The following is an 18,989-nucleotide window of genomic DNA, read 5'->3' as shown; positions in this document are numbered from 1 at the left end:
CATTAGGCTACTATAACAAAATCTGATTTTTAAATGAATTTAATTTCAACATAATTTTTAGAAACAGTGTCCTGTGTAAAATCCATTGGTTCAGTCCAGTTGGTGGCGCTATTTCAGTATCTTCATTGACAGAATTTGAAGCCAGAATAATTTTACACAATATGATTGAGCCATTTTATTGACTGCCCCATTTGCATTACCAGTCAACTACTTTTTAATTCATTAATATTTTCTACATTTTAGAATTAATGGTAAAGTCTTTATTATAAGTCTGCAATTACACAAATGTAAGTATGGGAATGATTGTAGTGAGAATTTACTGGAACATAATCAACAAATCTGCATTTGTTTTAACATTACATTAGAAAGTTAACATTATTTTATCATTCCACTGTAAAACAAAATATATATATATATATATATTAGGACCGTGTGTCTAGAAAACTAAGTTTATCTTAGTTAAGCTATAGCTTATAGTTAACAGCTAACAGTTTTATTCCATGAGAAACATAAATGAAGTTAAGTGTGTTCAAACGATTTTAAAGCTACCGCTCCAGTCCAGCAGGTGTCAGTGTATCTGCTTGAGGTTTCGTATATGTATATAAAGAAGAACACGTTCTCCATGTGACAGTCTACGGACAGAACTCTGATCTGATTAATAAGGTGCTGCTGAATCTGTATTAAACGAACAATGAATCTATCCGAGAGTTCAGTCAAAGCCAGCGACTCTCCAGCGCTTCAGTCTGTGAGTGGCTGCTGTTTACTCTGTGACTATACACTGTTTGCTGAACAGATGTCAGCAGCATCACATAACATCTTTATTAACGTGAAGTCATGTTTGCTTTGAGTTCAGGATGTGTCTCAGCTGAAGATCGGGTTCATCGGAGCGGGAAACATGGCGTTTGGAATAGCGCAGGGCATCATCGCGTCAGGTGCGTTTGCGATTACGTCACTTTAACTGTGGATGACGTCAGAGTGAATTCTGGCAACATTCAAGATCCTGTCAGCAACACAGATAAATATCTAAATATATATATATATATGTGTGTGTAGTTGTGTTTTTGTTGCATAAAATACTTTATTATGGAAAGAACTTACATAACAAATCAAACTAAATATGCAGGCACTAAAAGCATTGTGAATTAATCTTGAAGAGTTGAAGAGTTAACTTTATTAAACCAAATGGAGGCATGTTAATTAAACTAATAATAAAATTATTTTCTCTGCTTTTTACCGACATGTACTGTTTTTGTGTTATAGGGAAGGTTCCACCCAGTAATATAATTATTAGCGCTCCATCCATGAACAACCTTCCTCGCTTTCAGGTACGACATGTGACTTTATTAAAAACTGAACTCTGCAGTTCCATAAAAAGTCAAGAAATTTAATGTGTGTGTGTGTGTATATATATATATATATATATATATATATATATATATATATACATATATATATATATATATATACATATATATATATATATATATATATATATACATAATATGTGAATATTATTAATCGATTATTGTTATATTATTATATAAACATTATTATAATATCGTAATTTAAAATAAATAATAAAAAAATAAATAATGCATATTTTCATTGAATTTTAAGGAAAAAAATGCACATTATTTTACATTGCATTAACGTGATAATAAGATATAGAAATTAACAATTTAAAAATGGTGTTAAATCAAAAATTATGATCAAATAATTCATTGGGTCCTAATGGGTGGGTTTCCATTGCTGGAGTACAGAAAGAAACGGAGTAATGAGCTCTTTTTCTCTTGATTTTGGGGTGATGTCAAACATGGCCCTAATGTATCTTAATGGAATTCACCTGCTTCTTAAAGGGTTAGTTCAGACAAAGACCTTCGTTTATCTTCATAACACAGTTTAAGATATTTTAGATTTAGTCCGAGAGCTCTCAGTCCCTCCATTGAAGCTGTGTGTACGGTCTACTGTCCATGTCCAGAAAGGTAAGAAAAACATCATCAAAGTAGTCCATGTGACATCAGAGGCTCAGTTAGAATTTTTTGAAGCATCGAAAATACATTTTGGTCCAAAAATAGCAATAGTTTCTCCTTTATTCCCAGAGTGAGATCAGTGTAGATGAACTCGTGACAGGTTTGTGTGAATGTTTTGACAGGAGAGAGGTGTTTGTGTCACTCACTTCAATGACGAGGTTGTCGATCGCTCTCGGTTGGTCTTCCTGGCCGTCAAACCTCACCTCATCCCGAAGGTGCTGAATGGAATCTCCGGGAATGTCACTCAGGAACACATCATCGTTTCCATGGCAGCCGGAATCACTCTAGAAACACTTGAGGAGGTGTGGGTTTAACTAGATGACAATTCTGATTTCCCAGAACATTCCCAGAAAGTTTGATTTTAACCAAGTAAGGTTTTTGTTGTTGTTGTTTGGTTTGTAGAATCTTATTCTTACATTCTCCCAACGTTAACACTAAAGTTCCCCTATCATTAATCATTAGTTCATCTCGTTTCTTAGATATTATAGATATAAACTATATTATACAGGCTTGTAACAATTCTGTTTTGTTTTTATTTATAGTTTAATTTATATATAATGATGAACACATCCACCATCATATGGAAGATTCGCCAGAATAAGATTTTTTTTTCATTAATTTACCCAGAGTTTACATTTTTCTTCAGCATCAGATAACAGTGACTGGTTTTTAAAATGTGGAATTTATTCATAGACAGTAATAAAATAATAATATTAAATCATTATTTGGTTTAAAGCAAATATTCCTGAGTGGATTCATTTCTTACCTTGTTTCAGTCAGTAAACAAAAACTTCTCGATTAGCATCATGTTTGCTAAACATGGACGCGATCTCTCCGATATCATATTTGCTTTCAGATATATACTAATTATAAGCAATTATTCAATAAAGAGATCGATAAACGAATGTTAAACTGTGAGCCAGTGAAACAACATGACCGTTATTTTTTTAATTGGTCGAGTTCGCGGCTTTCTGTGGAAGACAGAAAGCGCGTGCTTGAGAAGCTCGTGAGGCGCGCAGTATGTGACGAAAACAAATCCGTGAGTTTATGAATTATGCGATTTTCTAGCTACTCGTAACCCAGGCTTAATATTGTAGCGAAAAAAGTTTGATATGGCTTAACGTTATAACGCGTTTTGATCTAACTTCTAGATTTTATTAAGTGCTGTATTAAATTATGTTCAGAGTTTACAGGCAGTAAAACATCTTAACTTCGTTATATCCGCAGGTTAGTTGGTTATATATAAATGTGGGTATTTTCCTAGTAATTTTTTTTTTTGGGGGGGGGGGTTAAAAATAATCATCCTGCAGCATTCTGAAAACGTTTCTGGAATTTTATTCTTTGATTAATTCCCCCTAAAAAAAAGGAACAATAATACGTAAGGGGAATGTTTTTTAAACGTTCTTTATCTTACATGAGTCTAAAACTATATAATAATGAGCAAAAGTATGGGAGAATTTTCTCTGGGCTAGAGTTTGATTCCTTCTCAAGGTCGGCGCGCTTTCCTGTCAGCTCTCTACTGTCCTGTCCATTATTGGCATAAAAGCCCTATATATATATATATATATATATATATATAAAATATTTATAAAATAAATAAAAATTTCTGTTTTTGTATTTTATGTCAAACATCAGATTCCATTACTGTCTTTTTTCTTAGCTGTTGCCTGCTGGGACGCGTGTGATTCGTATAATGCCGAATCTTCCCTGCATGCTCCTGGAGGGGGCGCTGCTCCTCGCCTGCGGCTCGTGTGCTGGACAGATGGAGGAGACTCTGCTGAAGGCCCTGCTGGGCCCCTGTGGGTTGGTGGAGGCGGGGCCTGAACACTGGATCGACGCCCACGTGGGCTTGAGTGGCAGCGGCGTCGCATTCGTGAGTGACATGCCTTGTCCGAATACCCACACTTGCAGTCTTTGCACCTGACAACATATATGACGTATTTCCTGTATTCAAGTGAGGATGAAGACCACAGGTGTGTGTCGAACTTTTCGTTACTGGATGGTACACACGAGTTTACTTAGCTTTATTTTAATTTTTAATACTTTGCATTTTAAAATCAACTTCTAAATGTCTGTTCAGTAGTTCCTATTATATGACAATTTTAGCTTTTAGCAATTTTAAGCTCGCGAGATCTCGGCAATAAATCTTACGATTTATTTCTAGAACATGATCCATGATGGGATACACTAAGCCTCGAATAGTGTTTCTTAATGTGGATTTAGTGTGCATTTAGGGCACTGCGCTTGGGACAGTCTTGCACGCATACTTCCTGTCGCGCTCTCAAATGGCCAAAAACACAAGTGTGGTTATTTGAACAAGGCAACAGTTTCTATACAAATTACACACCAATTACATGAATGAAGTATAGAAAATTACTTTCCATGAGCAGGGGTTTTCAAACTAAGGTCTGAAAAAATTAAGATGAAAACTGTAAATAAATTCATTGTTCAACTAAATAAATCTAAATGAACGAATAAATAAAAACATTTAAATAAAATCTAACAGTACAGAACTATTGAGTAATAATGTAACACAATGCAAAAATAAACTTTCCGAATACAGTTTTTATATATATATATATATATATATATATATATATATATATATATATATATATATATATATACATATATCTTCTATATATGTGTGTGTACAGCATACTGTAGCATAAACTATAGTGAACTGATAAACTGTAATAAATACTGTTGTATACTTCAGTTTTTAGTACAGAAAACTGTAGTTGTAAAAAAGTATTCGGTAAAGTAATATGTTTATATTGTTCTATTACCACAGCAACTATAGAATTATCACAACAAATTCATTCAAGTACTTACTATAGCATGGTTCAAAACACTATAGTATTTACTATAAATGAGTGTAGTATTGTTTAATGTAGGTGTATGTGTTTGCGGAGGCATTGGCGGACGGTGCTGTTAAAATGGGGATGCCCAGCGCTCTGGCTCGACGCATCGCAGCACAGACAATACTGGTAAGTGTTTGCTCACGAAACAAGCAGACATGAGAAATTACATTTTAAACTTAGTGGACACTTTAACTTTTAAACTTTACACTTTAAACTTAACCTTCAGAAAATGCTGATCGTCATTTTAGCGTCAACTGAAATATTAAATTTTTGCAACAATTTATTTTTTTTGTCACCATGTCTACAACTCCCATCATTTGTTATTTTGTTTTTTGCAACCAAAATTTTTGTTGCAATGCATGTCGGCAGTTTAAAACCATATTTGTTTTGCAATTTTTGGTAAATTGGTCAAATATTGGTTGGCAGCCATAGCTTGACAAACAAAATGCATCATGATGAGATTTTTTTTAAATATGAAGTTTATATAGTTCTTATATTTATTTTTGCAAGCAAATGTTTTGTTACGATGTCTACAGTGTTTATTCATTTATTTTACAATTTTTGCTACCAAAATGTTGTTACTTGTTTAAAACCCAGATTTTTTTTTTTTTGTCACATGAACTAAATATGTCATGATTAAGGATGCAACGATTCACTCAACTCACAATTCGATTCACAATTATTATTATTTTTTTTTTTATAAAATGAGATTTAAGACAAATTATAAATTAAATGTGTCCTTTTAATGCTGTTTCTTTGTGAAAATGAAGCCCCAAGTCAAAGAACACAAATAAAATAAATCTCTTCTTATGAACATAATAAGGCTTTTTCTCTGCTCTTTCAATTTTAAATGAAAAGCGACCACTGCATTTTAATCGGGATCCAAACAAAGATGCTGCATAAATGCAACATGAGCAGTTTGTTTTTTCATCTAAACCTTTCTAAAGACAATGAGTTCCCCTCAGACATACATTCATTTAAACTCTTACCCCTAGATGAATCATGATTGTTTAGCATTGCAACCAATTTGAATCACCACACATTTTAACTGATTTTCAACTGGCTCGCGTTTAATCGATGATTAGGTTTTTTTTGTTTTAAATTAGTTTATGATTGTGCAGCCAAATGATTGTTACCATTTCAACAGTTTAAAACCCAGATTTTTGTTATTTTGTTGTAATAAAGATGAAATATTGGTTCCCATAAATTCAAGAGAAAATAAAGCAATAATGTTTGTTTGATAACTTTTTACAAAACTGGCTGAATACCAATGCTTACCATTATACCTCATAATCAACTATAACTGCAGCATGACAGAATATCCTTAAATCTGCCATGTCCGGTGTGTTTCAGGGCGCTGGTGTGTTACTGCGTGATTCCGGGAAGTTCCCTGCGGAGCTGAAGGCCGAGGTTTGCACACCGGGAGGAACCACGATTCACGGGATCCACGCGCTGGAGAAGGGAGGGTTCAGAGCCGCTACGATGGGAGCCGTAGAGGCGGCGACCGAAAGAGCCAGAGAACTCGGAAAGAAGTAGAGTTTAAATCACATTTAGAGACTTTATGATACCTGAGGGACTATTCACTTAACACCTTAAAGTCTTACTTTATGCTCCAAGCATATCCAGTACTCAGTGTTTCTGAATGTAATGATAACGGATTGAAAGGTGCTTCTTAAAGTACAAATGAATGAGAATTTCTTGTGTATTCTAAGGGAACTATATACTGTACATACAGACAATGAAACCCATGTTAGCTATTACATGTCTGTGTGATTTTTACAGTACTTGACAAACCACTGGGATTCAGAAACCAAAGCAACTCTTAAATGGTGAATTTCTGCACATGAACTGTGTTTATTTTGCCCACACAGATTTATAGGATGTGAAAAAAAGCATATTAAGTGTATAATAAATGAATCTCTAAGGAATTCACTTTGTTTTGTGTGCTCTGACTTTTGCTTGTAATTGTTTAAAGCTTCATTTAATCGGACTGTGCATACTGCAAGGTAACAAAATGTAAAAGAACCACAAAATCATTGTTTTGCAACAATACAGTAAGTGCATCTTCCATAGTATTTTCAGCAGCAATAAGGTTTTCATCTCTCAAAATGACAAAAAAATTAATAAAAATAAAACTGACGTTGAAAATGTTTATTTTTATTATATAACGTGTATATATGTATGTAAAACAAGATCTAAGTACGTTTTAAAGAAATTTTTGTGAATGTAAAATTTTGTATACATGGATATAAAACATTAAAATGTAGCTACAAAATGAAGTCAAGCGTATATTTGTTTGTATAAAACACGTCTTTAATTTGGAATTAAAACAGTAAAGTCTATAGTAATTTCGCTAGAACTGGGCCTTCCCATCATTTTTGATGACGTCATATGCGCAGCCTTGCTGGGAAACTGACGGAGTGTACCATTAACCATGTAAAAATGTGATGACAAAATATTACTTAAAACACACTTCTGTAGCAGAGCTGGGTGTTTTGTCGTCATGTGTACAATTAATAAACTGACTTTAATACACATTAAGCCGCCTCAGGGTAATATCTGGTGTTTTTTGGCGGTTTTGAGGCAGTGGTCTCCCCCGCTCTTGAGCTGGAATGGTTCGCGCGGCTCTCGCTCGCTCCTTCTGTTCCGTGAACGCGCATCGAGCAGCAACAGCGATTCATTCAACGCCAACTAAAGCCCTTAAAGTGAGTATTTGTGTAGAAAAATGAGGTGGTTTACAGTGGCTCGTGCTCTCTTATGTATTTTCTTGGTTTAAATGAATAAAAAATATTGTGCTGTAAATGTACGTGGTGTTTATCGCGCCCAAAAGCCGGTTAGACGTGTTTCGTATGTTTATTTATTAATATAAGACTCATCAATACGTGATCGATAAAATAAAATAATAAGCTCATGCTTTTATTACAGTCACTGTCATAATGAAAACACGTTTAATTTGTATAAATATCCAGTGTGTTGTTTGATGGGCCTGACACCATGTGCAGGAAGTCCAGATTTTCATGAATGACGCATTCTCACGTTCAGTCGGATGATCTGTTAGTAAAACGGAGATTTATACAGATTTATTGATTTTATTGTCTCTATATAACGCCTGTTTCTTTTCTAAATCATCAAAATGAGTCATTAGGCTTAAAAATACTCCTTTGTCTTATGATTGTACTTCAGATCTTGACCATCAAATGGTCACTAGAAACTATCATCTAAAAGTGATGGTAATACTGATACTTATAATATTGAATTATTTTCAGTCACATTAACTTGATTGGTAAATTATCATGTTAGTTAAGTGATCTTAATCACATAATCATGTTTAATGATGTTAGGCTAACAAAGAGGTAACATAGAAGTACTATTGTGCACATGGCACCATGATAATACCATATTTTTTGGACATTTACTATGATAATCATTAAAAACCATAGTATTACTGTACCATGATCAGATACCATCACTGTACCATGTTTTCACCACGATTTATCTTTGTGTGTATACATGTATAAGTGAAGTCCTCTCATCTGTGATTCAATATAAACATAAATACTTTTCTTAATTGCACTTTTTGGTTTATTGCTTGCCTTGGTTTGGATGAGAAGAACGTTCAGCTACATACTGTTTGTTTGATCGCTTTTTGTGTTTGCTGAAGGTAAGTTTGGACATGTTTATGTTGTTTGACCCATCATGGATTTGTGTGTGTGTGTGTTTTGTCCATTCTGAATTTGATTTTCCTCTTTTCTCCAACGCACTTTCAGTTTGTGCTTTATTCGTTTTCTTCTCAACATCATTGTAAAGTGCAGTGTATTTCATGTTTAAATATAATGCAACCATAGAATGTTTTGCGTGTTATTGTGTCTGTCTTTAAAGCTGAAGTGTGTAAATTTTACTAAACTGAGGGTATGTTTGCATGACAACGATGTACTAAAAACGGGAAGGTTTTTCCATTGCGTTTTTTTAAGATTTTGCGTACAGACTACAACATTGTCAAAATGATCCCACCATGTCCTCATAGATCCATCTAAATGACTATAAACACTGTATTACGTATAATAGGCCAGTAGTTGGCGATGTCACATTGAAAAGAAATCCATTACATTGCCATTTTCACAAATTTGCATTTACATAGAGCCAAAAACGATATCATTTTTAAAAGCTCGCACATTGAAACTCATTTGTTTATGATTTCAGCTCCACAAAATGCTGTTGCCATAAAAATGAAATCGAATAATGATTGTCTCCAAACAGGTTTCTCAATATAGGAACTTATATATTTCCACCAATTCAGATTAATTAGAATCACAATTGCAAATGAGTAATTGTGAGATGTAAAATTAATTTGTAATTGCGAATTTTATAACTTGCACATGTAAGGAGAAAGTCTGGATTGTGAGAAAAAGCTTCAGTTACATTTTTAACATTTTTATTAGGTGACAGAAATACATACAAAATACATAAGCTATTTTGATTTAAATAACCGTAATCTTTTGACTATGAATATAGTATGCTAAAAAAAAAAAGACTTTGAAAAGTCTTTAAATTCTTTGTCTACATCCATAAAAGCAGCAATATTATTTATTTTTATTTTTTGGTAACGAACCCGTCTTAAGTATTGCATTTTAAAATATACTTTGTTTTTCAGCGTCTTGCACCACTTTAAAGTTGCCGCGTTTCCGCTTAAACAAATAATTGATTTATATATCGCAACATACAGTTTACTAGGGTTGTTCGCAAATGGGGTACATTTCCGGAAACTTTCCAAAAATCCCTGAAATATTCCCAAAATTCTTTTACGTGTCCCAAATTTCCTGAATGTTTCCGAAATTTATTCAAAATTTTCTACCTTTTTGCAACCCTACAGTTTACACACTTCATGTTTTATGTTACCCTACTGCTGTGTGAATAATTCTCCATTCCCTGTCACTCTCCCTTTCCTCTTTTTTGTTTATTTATTAATCCTCTTCTACCTCTGTATTTCTGGACACAAGAAAATGCGCAACAGAAGTCATAGGAGTTCTTCTTCGAATCAGTCCAGTTCTTCTGAACGGCAGCCGGACCAAACCAACGCAGGTGCTGAGGGGTGTTTGTCCAGAGCGACGCTGGAGGGTTTGCGATCGGAGTGTACGACGGTGTGGTTCGACCGTGTCGCGTACGAAAGTGCGGAGAGTCTTTATTACGTACGACTAATGCAGCAGCAAAACGGCACGACCGCTCCTGCGAGTTCTCTCGCAAGAAACAAGCAAGAAACCTGCCAGCATGGAGAGCAAGAGGCGTGTCACCATGTCGTTCAAACTGTGTGGGTGAATAAACCCAACTTTGACCAAGCTGAGAGCAAGTTTGTGGGCCTTGTTCCCAACCAACCGAGATCTCTCCAACTGCAGCCGACCAACTGCGACGAAGGCTACCAATCGCAAACCCCGACTCCGCCCACACCGGCTTCCAGACCAATCAATGGCCTCCCTTCTTTGCCACCGCCTCCATTGGGGGTGTGGCTACAGAAACCTCTTTTTGATAAAGCCGAGGCTACTTTCTATCAGAACCTGTACGGCCGGAGCTCTCCACCGAGAAACCCAGAAACCAGCAGCGATAGGTCCAACTCCAAACGGCGAAATAACACGCAAAAAAAGCCTGTGGTTTGCGATCGCCGGGAATCAAACAACATCACCACCAATCAGAAGGCGGCTCACTGCTATTTCCTGCATGTTGACAGCGAGAGGGTGTGGCTAGATCGCGGTTGCTATATGGAGGCGGAGACTCGTTTCTATGAAGGAGCTACGGCGAGATCCAAAACAACTGTGAACCATTCTAGCCAGAAGCAGAAGTATGACTCAATACTCGAGAAAATACACTTTCCTCACACACTGACGCTGTAGATAATTAGTTCGTTCACCACCAAATTACAGTTCTGTCATTTAAACTCCAAACCTGCATTACTTCTGTTTCTTGAACCTCCTATGAATCGCAGTCTTAAGTGTTTTATTGCGAACAGTGAGTCACACAGGTTTGGAAAGGCGCAAAGGTCAGTAAATGACAGAATTGGTTAATTATCACTTTAAAACGTCTCATTCATTGCATTCACATGCAAAGCAAACTCTTAACAAACTTTTCTATTTCTTTTGTGCACCATCTTCATGTCATCATCATCGCACATTTTTCTCATGCCATTCTTTTTCGTATTTCTTTGGTCTCTTTTTACATGTTCATTCTTGCTTTGTTCGTCCGTTGTCTTGGCTTGGAAGAGTTATCTGTCTGAATTCAGTTTTGTATCATTTTGGGTTTCTTCATTTGTTTGGTTGATGTCATTTTTGTTGTTGTTATTTTTGCATGGTTGCATTAACATATGTATATTTTTTGTAGTATTATGTCCATGCACCAGTTTTGGGGAGTAACGTATTTTAATATCACTGAGATACTAATACAGTTTTTATTAATTTAGAATTTATTTATTGTATTTTAAAGCTTTTAGCTTTAAAGCTTTTATTTTTATTTATTTTTCATTTTCATTTGAGTAATTTTGTGTTTGTCTTAATTGTTTTTTTTATTATTTATGTCCATGTTTGAGCAATTTTTTTTTTTTTTTTGTACATCAAATGACTAACTAAAATAAAATGAGCAGTGTGATTTTAGGAGGTATCTGAATGAAAATAAATAATTCAAATTAATAATAAAAATAAAAATTCATGTTATTGGTAAATAAAAGTATTAAAATGACTTACTTCAATGTGAAATTGTAAAATAATATAATTTACAGTAAAAAAAATTAAATAAGCTTATTTTTATTTTCATTTTTAAAATGATAAACCATTGTTTTGGGAGATATTTTTTATTTATTTTTTTAATTTGAATAAAAAAAAAAATTTGTCCACATAGTTTTTATTAATCATTTTTTAATTCATTACACTTGTATTATTTTATTTTGTTATTTTATTACACCAAGTTACATTGAATGAAAATGAGAACTAACTAAAATAAAATAAGTAAATTTTATTTCAACTAACAATTTTATTTTTTATTTATTTTATTATATGCATATAAATTGACTCCCCAGTACTGCTGTGCACCGTAGTTTGAAACATCTTTTCATTTTCATCAAGGAACAAACAAAGTAAACCACATCCAGACGTTTATCAGCTGACTGAAGGTGTTTGTTTATTGAGGTTTTTACACGTCTCCTGTGTGTTTTACAGGATGACTGCAGCACAGTGTTTAGCGCAGGAGAGGATCTGGTTCGATAAGCCACGTTACGATGAAGCGGAACGGCAATTTTATGAGCGGATGAATGGTCCCACGCAGCCCAAACAAGTAATAAATATCTCCCTTGAACTACTGCAGCAGTATTTACTGCATGTGTGCTAATACTACTGTTCAATCTAAACCTCGTCTCAGGACACTGGAGCTAACAGCATCCTTCAGGACATCGCAAGAGCACGAGAAAACATCCAGAAATCTCTCGCTGGGGTGAGTCAAGTAAAAACCCCTACCATTACTCTGTGACATGTGCAGTCTAGCTCGCTTCTAGGACTCCACGATTTCTGGGAAAAAAATCGGATTGCTTTGTATTTATTATGATTTAATTTTTTGAAAAGCTACAGCTTTGAAGGGTTTGTACAATTTGAACCAAAGAAAAAGAAAAAAAAAAAAAAAAAAAAAAAATATATATATATATATATATATATATAAAATAGCAATGTTGTGGTTGTTACAAAATGTAAAATATTGAAAACTCAGAAGTTGGGAAAAAATGGCTGTCTAGAAATATAGCAATGTTGTTATTGGTCGTTTCTAAATAAAAAAAAAAATATGTTAAAATTACAAAGAGTTAATGATAACATATCAGTAATTATTATTATTAATATAATTTTTATTGTTGCTGTTGTTATTACTAAGTAAAACTATTAAAATAAGAGACATAACTATTGTAATTCAGGGTAAAATAAAAATGGAGCGTTTAAGAAAACATAATAAAAAAATACTACATTTTTACTGTACAAAAGCTGTGCAGTTATAATACAGATTCTGTCCGTCTTAAATTTTTATTTTCATGTTTTCGAACCATTAGCTTTAATTTTTAAAGGTTTTTGTTTTCTTCATGCCAGCCAGTTTATTAATGTTTTTATTTTAATGAATCGTGCAGCTGTACTCTTGTTCTTAAACCCTAGTGAGTCGTCTACACGGGCAGAAAGCGTTGTTAGCGTGTCTCCAGTCCAGCTTATATCTCCTAAAGCATCTGTTCTCTTCCTTCATCTGCACTTTCCTCATAAATGATCTCTCCTGTAGCTGAAGACTACCTTGCAGCCAAGTAGAGGCTCCGCCCCTAAAATATCAAACCCCTCCCACTGCTCGTCTCCTGTAAGTGTGTGTGTGTGTGTCGCACACTAAAGCAGCTCACGCTCGAGTCGGCCAGCGCGTGGTCAATGTGCATGCTTGCGTGCATGTTGTAGAAAGTTTCAGAAGAGATCTGTGATGCATGCATTTGTTGTTAATGTTTCTGTTGTGAAACGAGATCATAAACGAGAGCAAACACTTGCATCTTTGTTGTGAGGTTTGTAACGGTGCTATTTTAGTGTCATTGCAATTTAAGTTAAATCTGTTTTTTTTTTCATTTTTATTAATCTTTCATTGATTTTAATGCACATTAAACTTAAAATGTTAAATGTTTGCTGAAATAATAATAAAAAAATTATTTCAATTACTGTTTAACAGCTAATTTCTAGTTTTAACCGGTTTGTTTATTCACTCTGAATTTTTTTTTTATTGTTTTTTAAATTGTAAAAATTTAATCTAATTAAAATAATCATCAAAAATAAGAACAAGACTATTTATTTATTTTAACTTTTTACTTTCTAATGTATGCACACCAGTAGTTCTAAACTGGAGATTATGAATAAATTAATTAAACTAATAATCTAATTAATTTAATCCTAAATAATAAAAATCTAAATAAATAATAAAAAACCCAATCAAAATAAAACACCAAAAACAACCAATAATTACTAAAATCATAGAAATGTCACATCAAAATAAAAACAATCAAAAGAAAACACTTAAAAATAGCTAAAATATTGAATTTGTTTATCTGCATGTCATGTGACCAATAAACATTTAATGTTAAACTTTTAGGGATTTAATGGAAAGTTTCAGAGAGTTAATATTTCAGTTCAAATGGACTGGGCTGACAAAAAGGTTTGGGAATCCATGCATCAGTATACCAATACATAGTTAAAAAAAGTAATATTTGCAAGATCCGGGAACATTTGATTGAGGGTGCAAATGAATTACATAATTTTTTGAAGCAGTTTTGAATCATGATTAAACTTACTGAACCAACTTCAAAACATGTCTAAAAGTTGCATGCTCTGACAAAATGCTGTAATGTTGTGATACATTAAAATAGTGAAGCAGTCAGTGTAGTAACAGACTGTAGTTGTGTGTTTGGATAGTGTGTGTAGTATGTAGTTGTTAGTAGATCTGATTCTCTCACTGGGTGGTTGTGTATCAGAGCAGGGGCTGATGGGAACTCTGTGTGTGTGTGTGTGTGTGTGTGTGTTTAGAGCGGCGGAGGCAGCGCTGCTGATTACGGGGAGCTCGCTGCACGCATGAAGGACCTGGAGCTGGAGAACCAGAGTCTACACAAAGGTGTGTTTAACAGATTCTCATAGCTTTGCGTTTTCATTTGTGCCAGGATGGAAAACCAGAAAGAATTCAACAAACAAAATCCGCATTCTGATTCCACTTTTGGTTATTTTGAGAAAGAAAGAAAGAACAACGTTTAGAAAAGAAGCATTCTCTAGCCTCGAAAGACTAGATAGCTATTCAGTATTCAGATTTTAACAGAACGGTACTAATCCAATTAGTAAAATTATTTAGATTTACATACAGTGTAATGTTTATATACTATTATAGGTTTTGATAGTATTTTGAATTTGCTTTTTTTCTGTTTTCATTTTATTTTTAGTTTAATATTTAGTAATTTTACTGTGCTCATTTATACTATTTCATTTGTGTTATTGTCTTTTTATCATTGTTTTATTGCTATTATTGTTTTTATTTATATAATATTATGCTTTTTAGTTTTTTGATTTAACGTTTTTCACTTTTCAATGTATTTTTTTCACAATTTTAGTTTTACTTTTATAAAGTTTTTATTATTGTTATTGTTATTACTATTATTTTTTGTTTATATACTATCATAGTTTGTTTTATTTATTTTCAGTTTCCAATTTAATTTAAGTAATTTTTGTAATTTTTTAAAAATGTTTACAAAAATACATAATGTGTCTTTTATTTTCATCTTTTTTTAACAGATTTTTTATATATATATGTTTTAAAACATTTTTTTGGATTTAATGATAATATTTTAATTAATTATACATTTTTATCAGATCTTATATATATATATATATATATATATATATATATATATAAAAAATAAGAATAATATTTTTGTTTTGTTTTAGTGAACGATAATAATATTTTTTACATGCATGAAGCATCTATTCTGTCTTTATCTCTCTCAATCCCATGCATTGGATTTGTTGTAGCAAATAAAATCTAATATTTACTTGGACATCCGGAGGTGGACAAATAACAGCATAATCATCATTAAAACTGAACAGCAGTGATGTCGTAATATTGACATATGAGCTGTCATTTATTTACATCTTGGCTAATCTTCTGCAAGCACTTCCTTAATTGCTCTGGTTGTGTTTGTCAGTGGTGCAGGATCTGCGTTCTGCTCTCAGTAAGGTGGAGAGTCGTGTGTCAGCGCTGGAGAAGCGGACGACAGCACCAACCGTAAACGGCACCGCTCCCGCCGCACCTCAGAAAGCCCCGCCCACTCTGGCGAAACAGGAGGAAGAGGAGGATGAGGACGACATTGATCTGTTTGGCAGCGATGAAGAGGAGGATGAGGAGGCCGAGAGACTGAAAGAGCAGCGGCTGCAGGAATACGCCGCCAGAAAGGCCAAAAAACCTGCCCTCATTGCTAAATCATCCATCCTGTTAGACGTCAAACCAGTAAGAGTCTGCAGCAGGGAACTCACATATCGTTTTTTTATTGTTTTTCCCCCAAATAAACAAGCAACCATCCTGAATACACTAGTAACGGCATAGCAACTACAGAGAAACAATCTAACCGCTAACTTGAATAACCTAGCAACCAGCCTAACAACTACAGAGAAACAATCTAACCGCTAACTTGAACAACCTAGCAACGGCATAACAACTACAGAGAAACAATCTAACCGCTAACTTGAATAACCTAGCAACCGCATAACAACTACAGAGAAACAATCTAACCGCTAACTTGAACAACCTAGCAACGGCATAACAACTACAGAGAAACAATCTAACCGCTAACTTGAATAACCTAGCAACCGCATAACAACTACAGAGAAACAATCTAACCGCTAACTTGAACAATTTAGCAACGGCATAACAACTACAGAGAAACAATCTAACCGCTAACTTGAATAACCTAGCAACCGCATAACAACTACAGAGAAACAATCTAACCGCTAACTTGAACAACCTAGCAACAGCATAACAAGTACAGAGAAACAATCTAACCGCTAACTTGAACAACCTAGCAACAGCATAACAAGTACAGAGAAACAATCTAACCGCTAACTTGAATAACCTAGCAACCGCATAACAACTACAGAGAAACAATCTAACCGCTAACTTGAACAACCTAGCAACAGCATAACAAGTACAGAGAAACAATCTAACCGCTAACTTGAATAACCTAGCAACCGCATAACTACAGAGAAACAATCTAACCGCTAACTTGAAAAACTTAACAACCTGCATAACAACTACAGAGAAACAATCTAACCGCTAACTTGAACAACCTAGCAACCGCATAACAACTACAGAGAAACAATCTAACCGCTAACTTGAACAACCTAGCAACAGCATAACAACTACAGGGAAACAATCTAACCGCTAACTTGAATAACCTAGCAACCGCATAACCACTACAGAGAAACAATCTAACTGCTAACTTGAATATCCTAGCAACCGCATAACAACTAGAGAAACAATCTAACCGCTAACTTGAATAACCTAGCAACCGCATAATAACTACAGAGAAACAATCTAACCGCTAACTTGAATAACCTAGCAACTGCATAACTACAGAGAAACAATCTAACCGCTAAATTGAATAACCTAGCAACCGCATAATAACTACAGAGAAACAATCTAACCGCTAACTTGAATAACCTAGCAACTGCATAACAACTACAAAGAAACAATCTAACCGCTAACTAGAATGCCCTAGCAACTTCCAGAATATCCTGTCTGCCACCTAACAACCACCCAAAACTTCTAGCAATGCCCAAACAACCAATCAGAATATCTTAGCAATTACCTATCAAAAGAGAACACCGTAGCAACCTCTAAGCGTCCATTCGTGATTGGCAACCCTAGCAACCTCATGAAAGTCTGTCCATTTGTCTGATAGACTGAATTATCTTTAAACCTTTTAGGCCATGCTTCTCAAGGTTTTTAAACAGTGTTTTTCCTGGCGTTCGCAGTGGGACGACGAGACGGACATGGCCAAGCTGGAGGAGTGTGTGCGGTCGGTGCAGGTGGACGGGTTGCTGTGGGGAGCCTCCAAACTGGTTCCTGTGGGTTACGGCATCAAGAAACTGCAGATCAACTGCGTGGTGGAGGACGACAAGGTGGGAACAGACTTCCTGGAGGAGGAGATCACCAAGTTTGAGGACTACGTGAGTAATGTCTCTATTAACTGTGTGCTTTACTGTGCGTTCACACCAGACTTGCGAGAATAAATTGCGCGTAGTTGGATGCATGAACAGTTTATTCGCTTCATTCATTCGCGTCTGGTGTGAACGCACCATTAGTCTTCAAGTGTCACCCAGAGCTTGACGTGTTTTTGTGTTGCAGGTTCAGAGTGTGGATGTTGCGGCATTCAACAAGATCTAACACACACATAAACACTCACATGAAACTGGATGAATATCCGTTAATAAAAGAGCTCAGATGTATTTGTTTGCCTTGGTCTCTTGTCTTTTATAGTCACCACATCTCTTTAAAGATGTTGATGATTTAAGAGAAGTACAGTCGACATAAACACTGTTTAAGAGTGCTTTTGTGATCCCGGGATCCATTGCTGCTGTTTTTGGCGAGCAACACCGGAGGTAAAACCACTGTTAACATGGAGTTTAGATATTTGCATGCATTTTGTCAAATTTTAATACAGAATTTGTTATAGCTGCTTGGAAATGGATCCGTTTCCTTCTGTGAGAAGTTATAGATGTAGATATTTGATGGACAAATATTCAGATTCAGATACACATTTGATGGTTAGATATTCAGATGTATGTTTAATAGATGGGTGTTTCGATATTCAGATAGATCAGACGATATTCAAATAGGTTTTTGGTGGATAGATATTCAGATGGATACAGTAGATACTCGGATAGCAATTTAGATAACATTTCTTTCATTGTATTTACATAAGTAAATAAGTAAACAATATAAAACTGAATTTAGATTTAGGATTATTTTTCCTTGTAATCTCCTTTTACATCAGCACATTATACTTTTGTTATTGTTGTACAATATAACAGTATGTTCTTGGTTGAGTCTTTGTTTTTCAAAACAAAACAAATGGGCAAAGTTTTGCATTTTAACTCTGTGGAATATTTAAGATTTATATTATTTAACTTAATGCAATTTGTAGGCCTATAAAAGCATACTGAAATAAAATAACCATGTAAACTAAGAAGAGTGCAGAAATGCCCCAGTACTTTTGGCAATATATATTTACCCAAAATTATTAGGACAACCCCCTTCTAATGAGCAGGTTTGACTACTTTAGTAATTTCCATGAGTACAGATCTTAATGTTTAAGCATTCATTGATATTATAGGGAATTGTGTGCTAATAATTTTAATTTCCCATTGACTTTCATAGTATTTTTTTTTCCTACTATGGAAGTCAATGGGAAACACCAACTGTTTTAATACCAACAATCTTCAGTATGTTTTCTTTTATGCTCAACATCAGAAAGCCACTCATACAGGTTTGGAACGACACGAGGGTAAGTAAATGATGA

At 34.5% G+C, this 18,989-nt stretch overlaps 2 protein-coding genes across 6 annotated transcripts; both read left to right on the top strand.

The window, feature by feature from the left end:
- Positions 1–646: 646 nt before the first annotated feature.
- On the top strand, positions 647–6,617 carry pycr3 (pyrroline-5-carboxylate reductase 3). The gene is made up of 7 exons (XM_059512043.1): positions 647–745; positions 854–932; positions 1,261–1,325; positions 2,153–2,332; positions 3,691–3,903; positions 4,928–5,020; positions 6,248–6,617. Exons 1-7 carry the CDS (start codon positions 692–694, stop codon positions 6,428–6,430), a joined length of 867 nt encoding a protein of 288 aa, XP_059368026.1. The 5' UTR covers positions 647–691; the 3' UTR covers positions 6,431–6,617.
- Positions 6,618–7,442: 825 nt separating this feature from the next.
- On the top strand, positions 7,443–17,916 carry LOC132106396 (elongation factor 1-delta-like). 5 transcript variants are annotated; one of them, XM_059512037.1, is made up of 9 exons: positions 7,554–7,599; positions 9,892–10,724; positions 12,091–12,205; positions 12,290–12,361; positions 13,181–13,252; positions 14,455–14,539; positions 15,618–15,919; positions 17,443–17,637; positions 17,816–17,916. In XM_059512037.1, the coding sequence occupies exons 2-9, from the start codon at positions 9,895–9,897 to the stop codon at positions 17,852–17,854; spliced, it is 1,710 nt and encodes a 569-aa protein (XP_059368020.1). In that variant the 5' UTR covers positions 7,554–7,599; positions 9,892–9,894; the 3' UTR covers positions 17,855–17,916. The 5 variants fall into 5 exon arrangements, with proteins under 5 accessions (XP_059368024.1, XP_059368021.1, XP_059368020.1 ...); XM_059512039.1 differs by lacking the exon at positions 7,554–7,599 and adding an exon at positions 8,506–8,555; XM_059512041.1 differs by lacking the exon at positions 9,892–10,724 and having other exon boundaries at positions 7,443–7,599.
- The last annotated feature ends 1,073 nt before the right edge of the window (positions 17,917–18,989 follow it).

This window comes from Carassius carassius, chromosome 27 (assembly GCF_963082965.1).
Source record: "Carassius carassius chromosome 27, fCarCar2.1, whole genome shotgun sequence".
NCBI lineage: Eukaryota > Metazoa > Chordata > Actinopteri > Cypriniformes > Cyprinidae > Carassius > Carassius carassius.
Note: the sequence above shows the minus strand (reverse complement) of the source record. Positions and strands in the feature narration are given on the sequence as shown.

What these genes read in the sequence shown, in the direction of transcription:
- pycr3 (XM_059512043.1), top strand. Translation starts at nt 692, where the DNA reads ATGAATCTATCCGAGAGTTCAGTCAAAGCCAGCGACTCTCCAGCGCTT. An exon ending in ACAACCTTCCTCGCTTTCAG is followed by an intron (nt 1,326 to 2,152) that starts GTACGACATGTG and finishes ATGTTTTGACAG; the next exon opens with GAGAGAGGTGTTTGTGTCAC. An exon ending in GTGGCAGCGGCGTCGCATTC is followed by an intron (nt 3,904 to 4,927) that starts GTGAGTGACATG and finishes TGTTTAATGTAG; the next exon opens with GTGTATGTGTTTGCGGAGGC.
- LOC132106396 (XM_059512038.1), top strand. Translation starts at nt 7,507, where the DNA reads ATGGTTCGCGCGGCTCTCGCTCGCTCCTTCTGTTCCGTGAACGCGCAT. An exon ending in GTCCCACGCAGCCCAAACAA is followed by an intron (nt 12,206 to 12,289) that starts GTAATAAATATC and finishes ACCTCGTCTCAG; the next exon opens with GACACTGGAGCTAACAGCAT. An exon ending in GAACCAGAGTCTACACAAAG is followed by an intron (nt 14,540 to 15,617) that starts GTGTGTTTAACA and finishes TGTGTTTGTCAG; the next exon opens with TGGTGCAGGATCTGCGTTCT.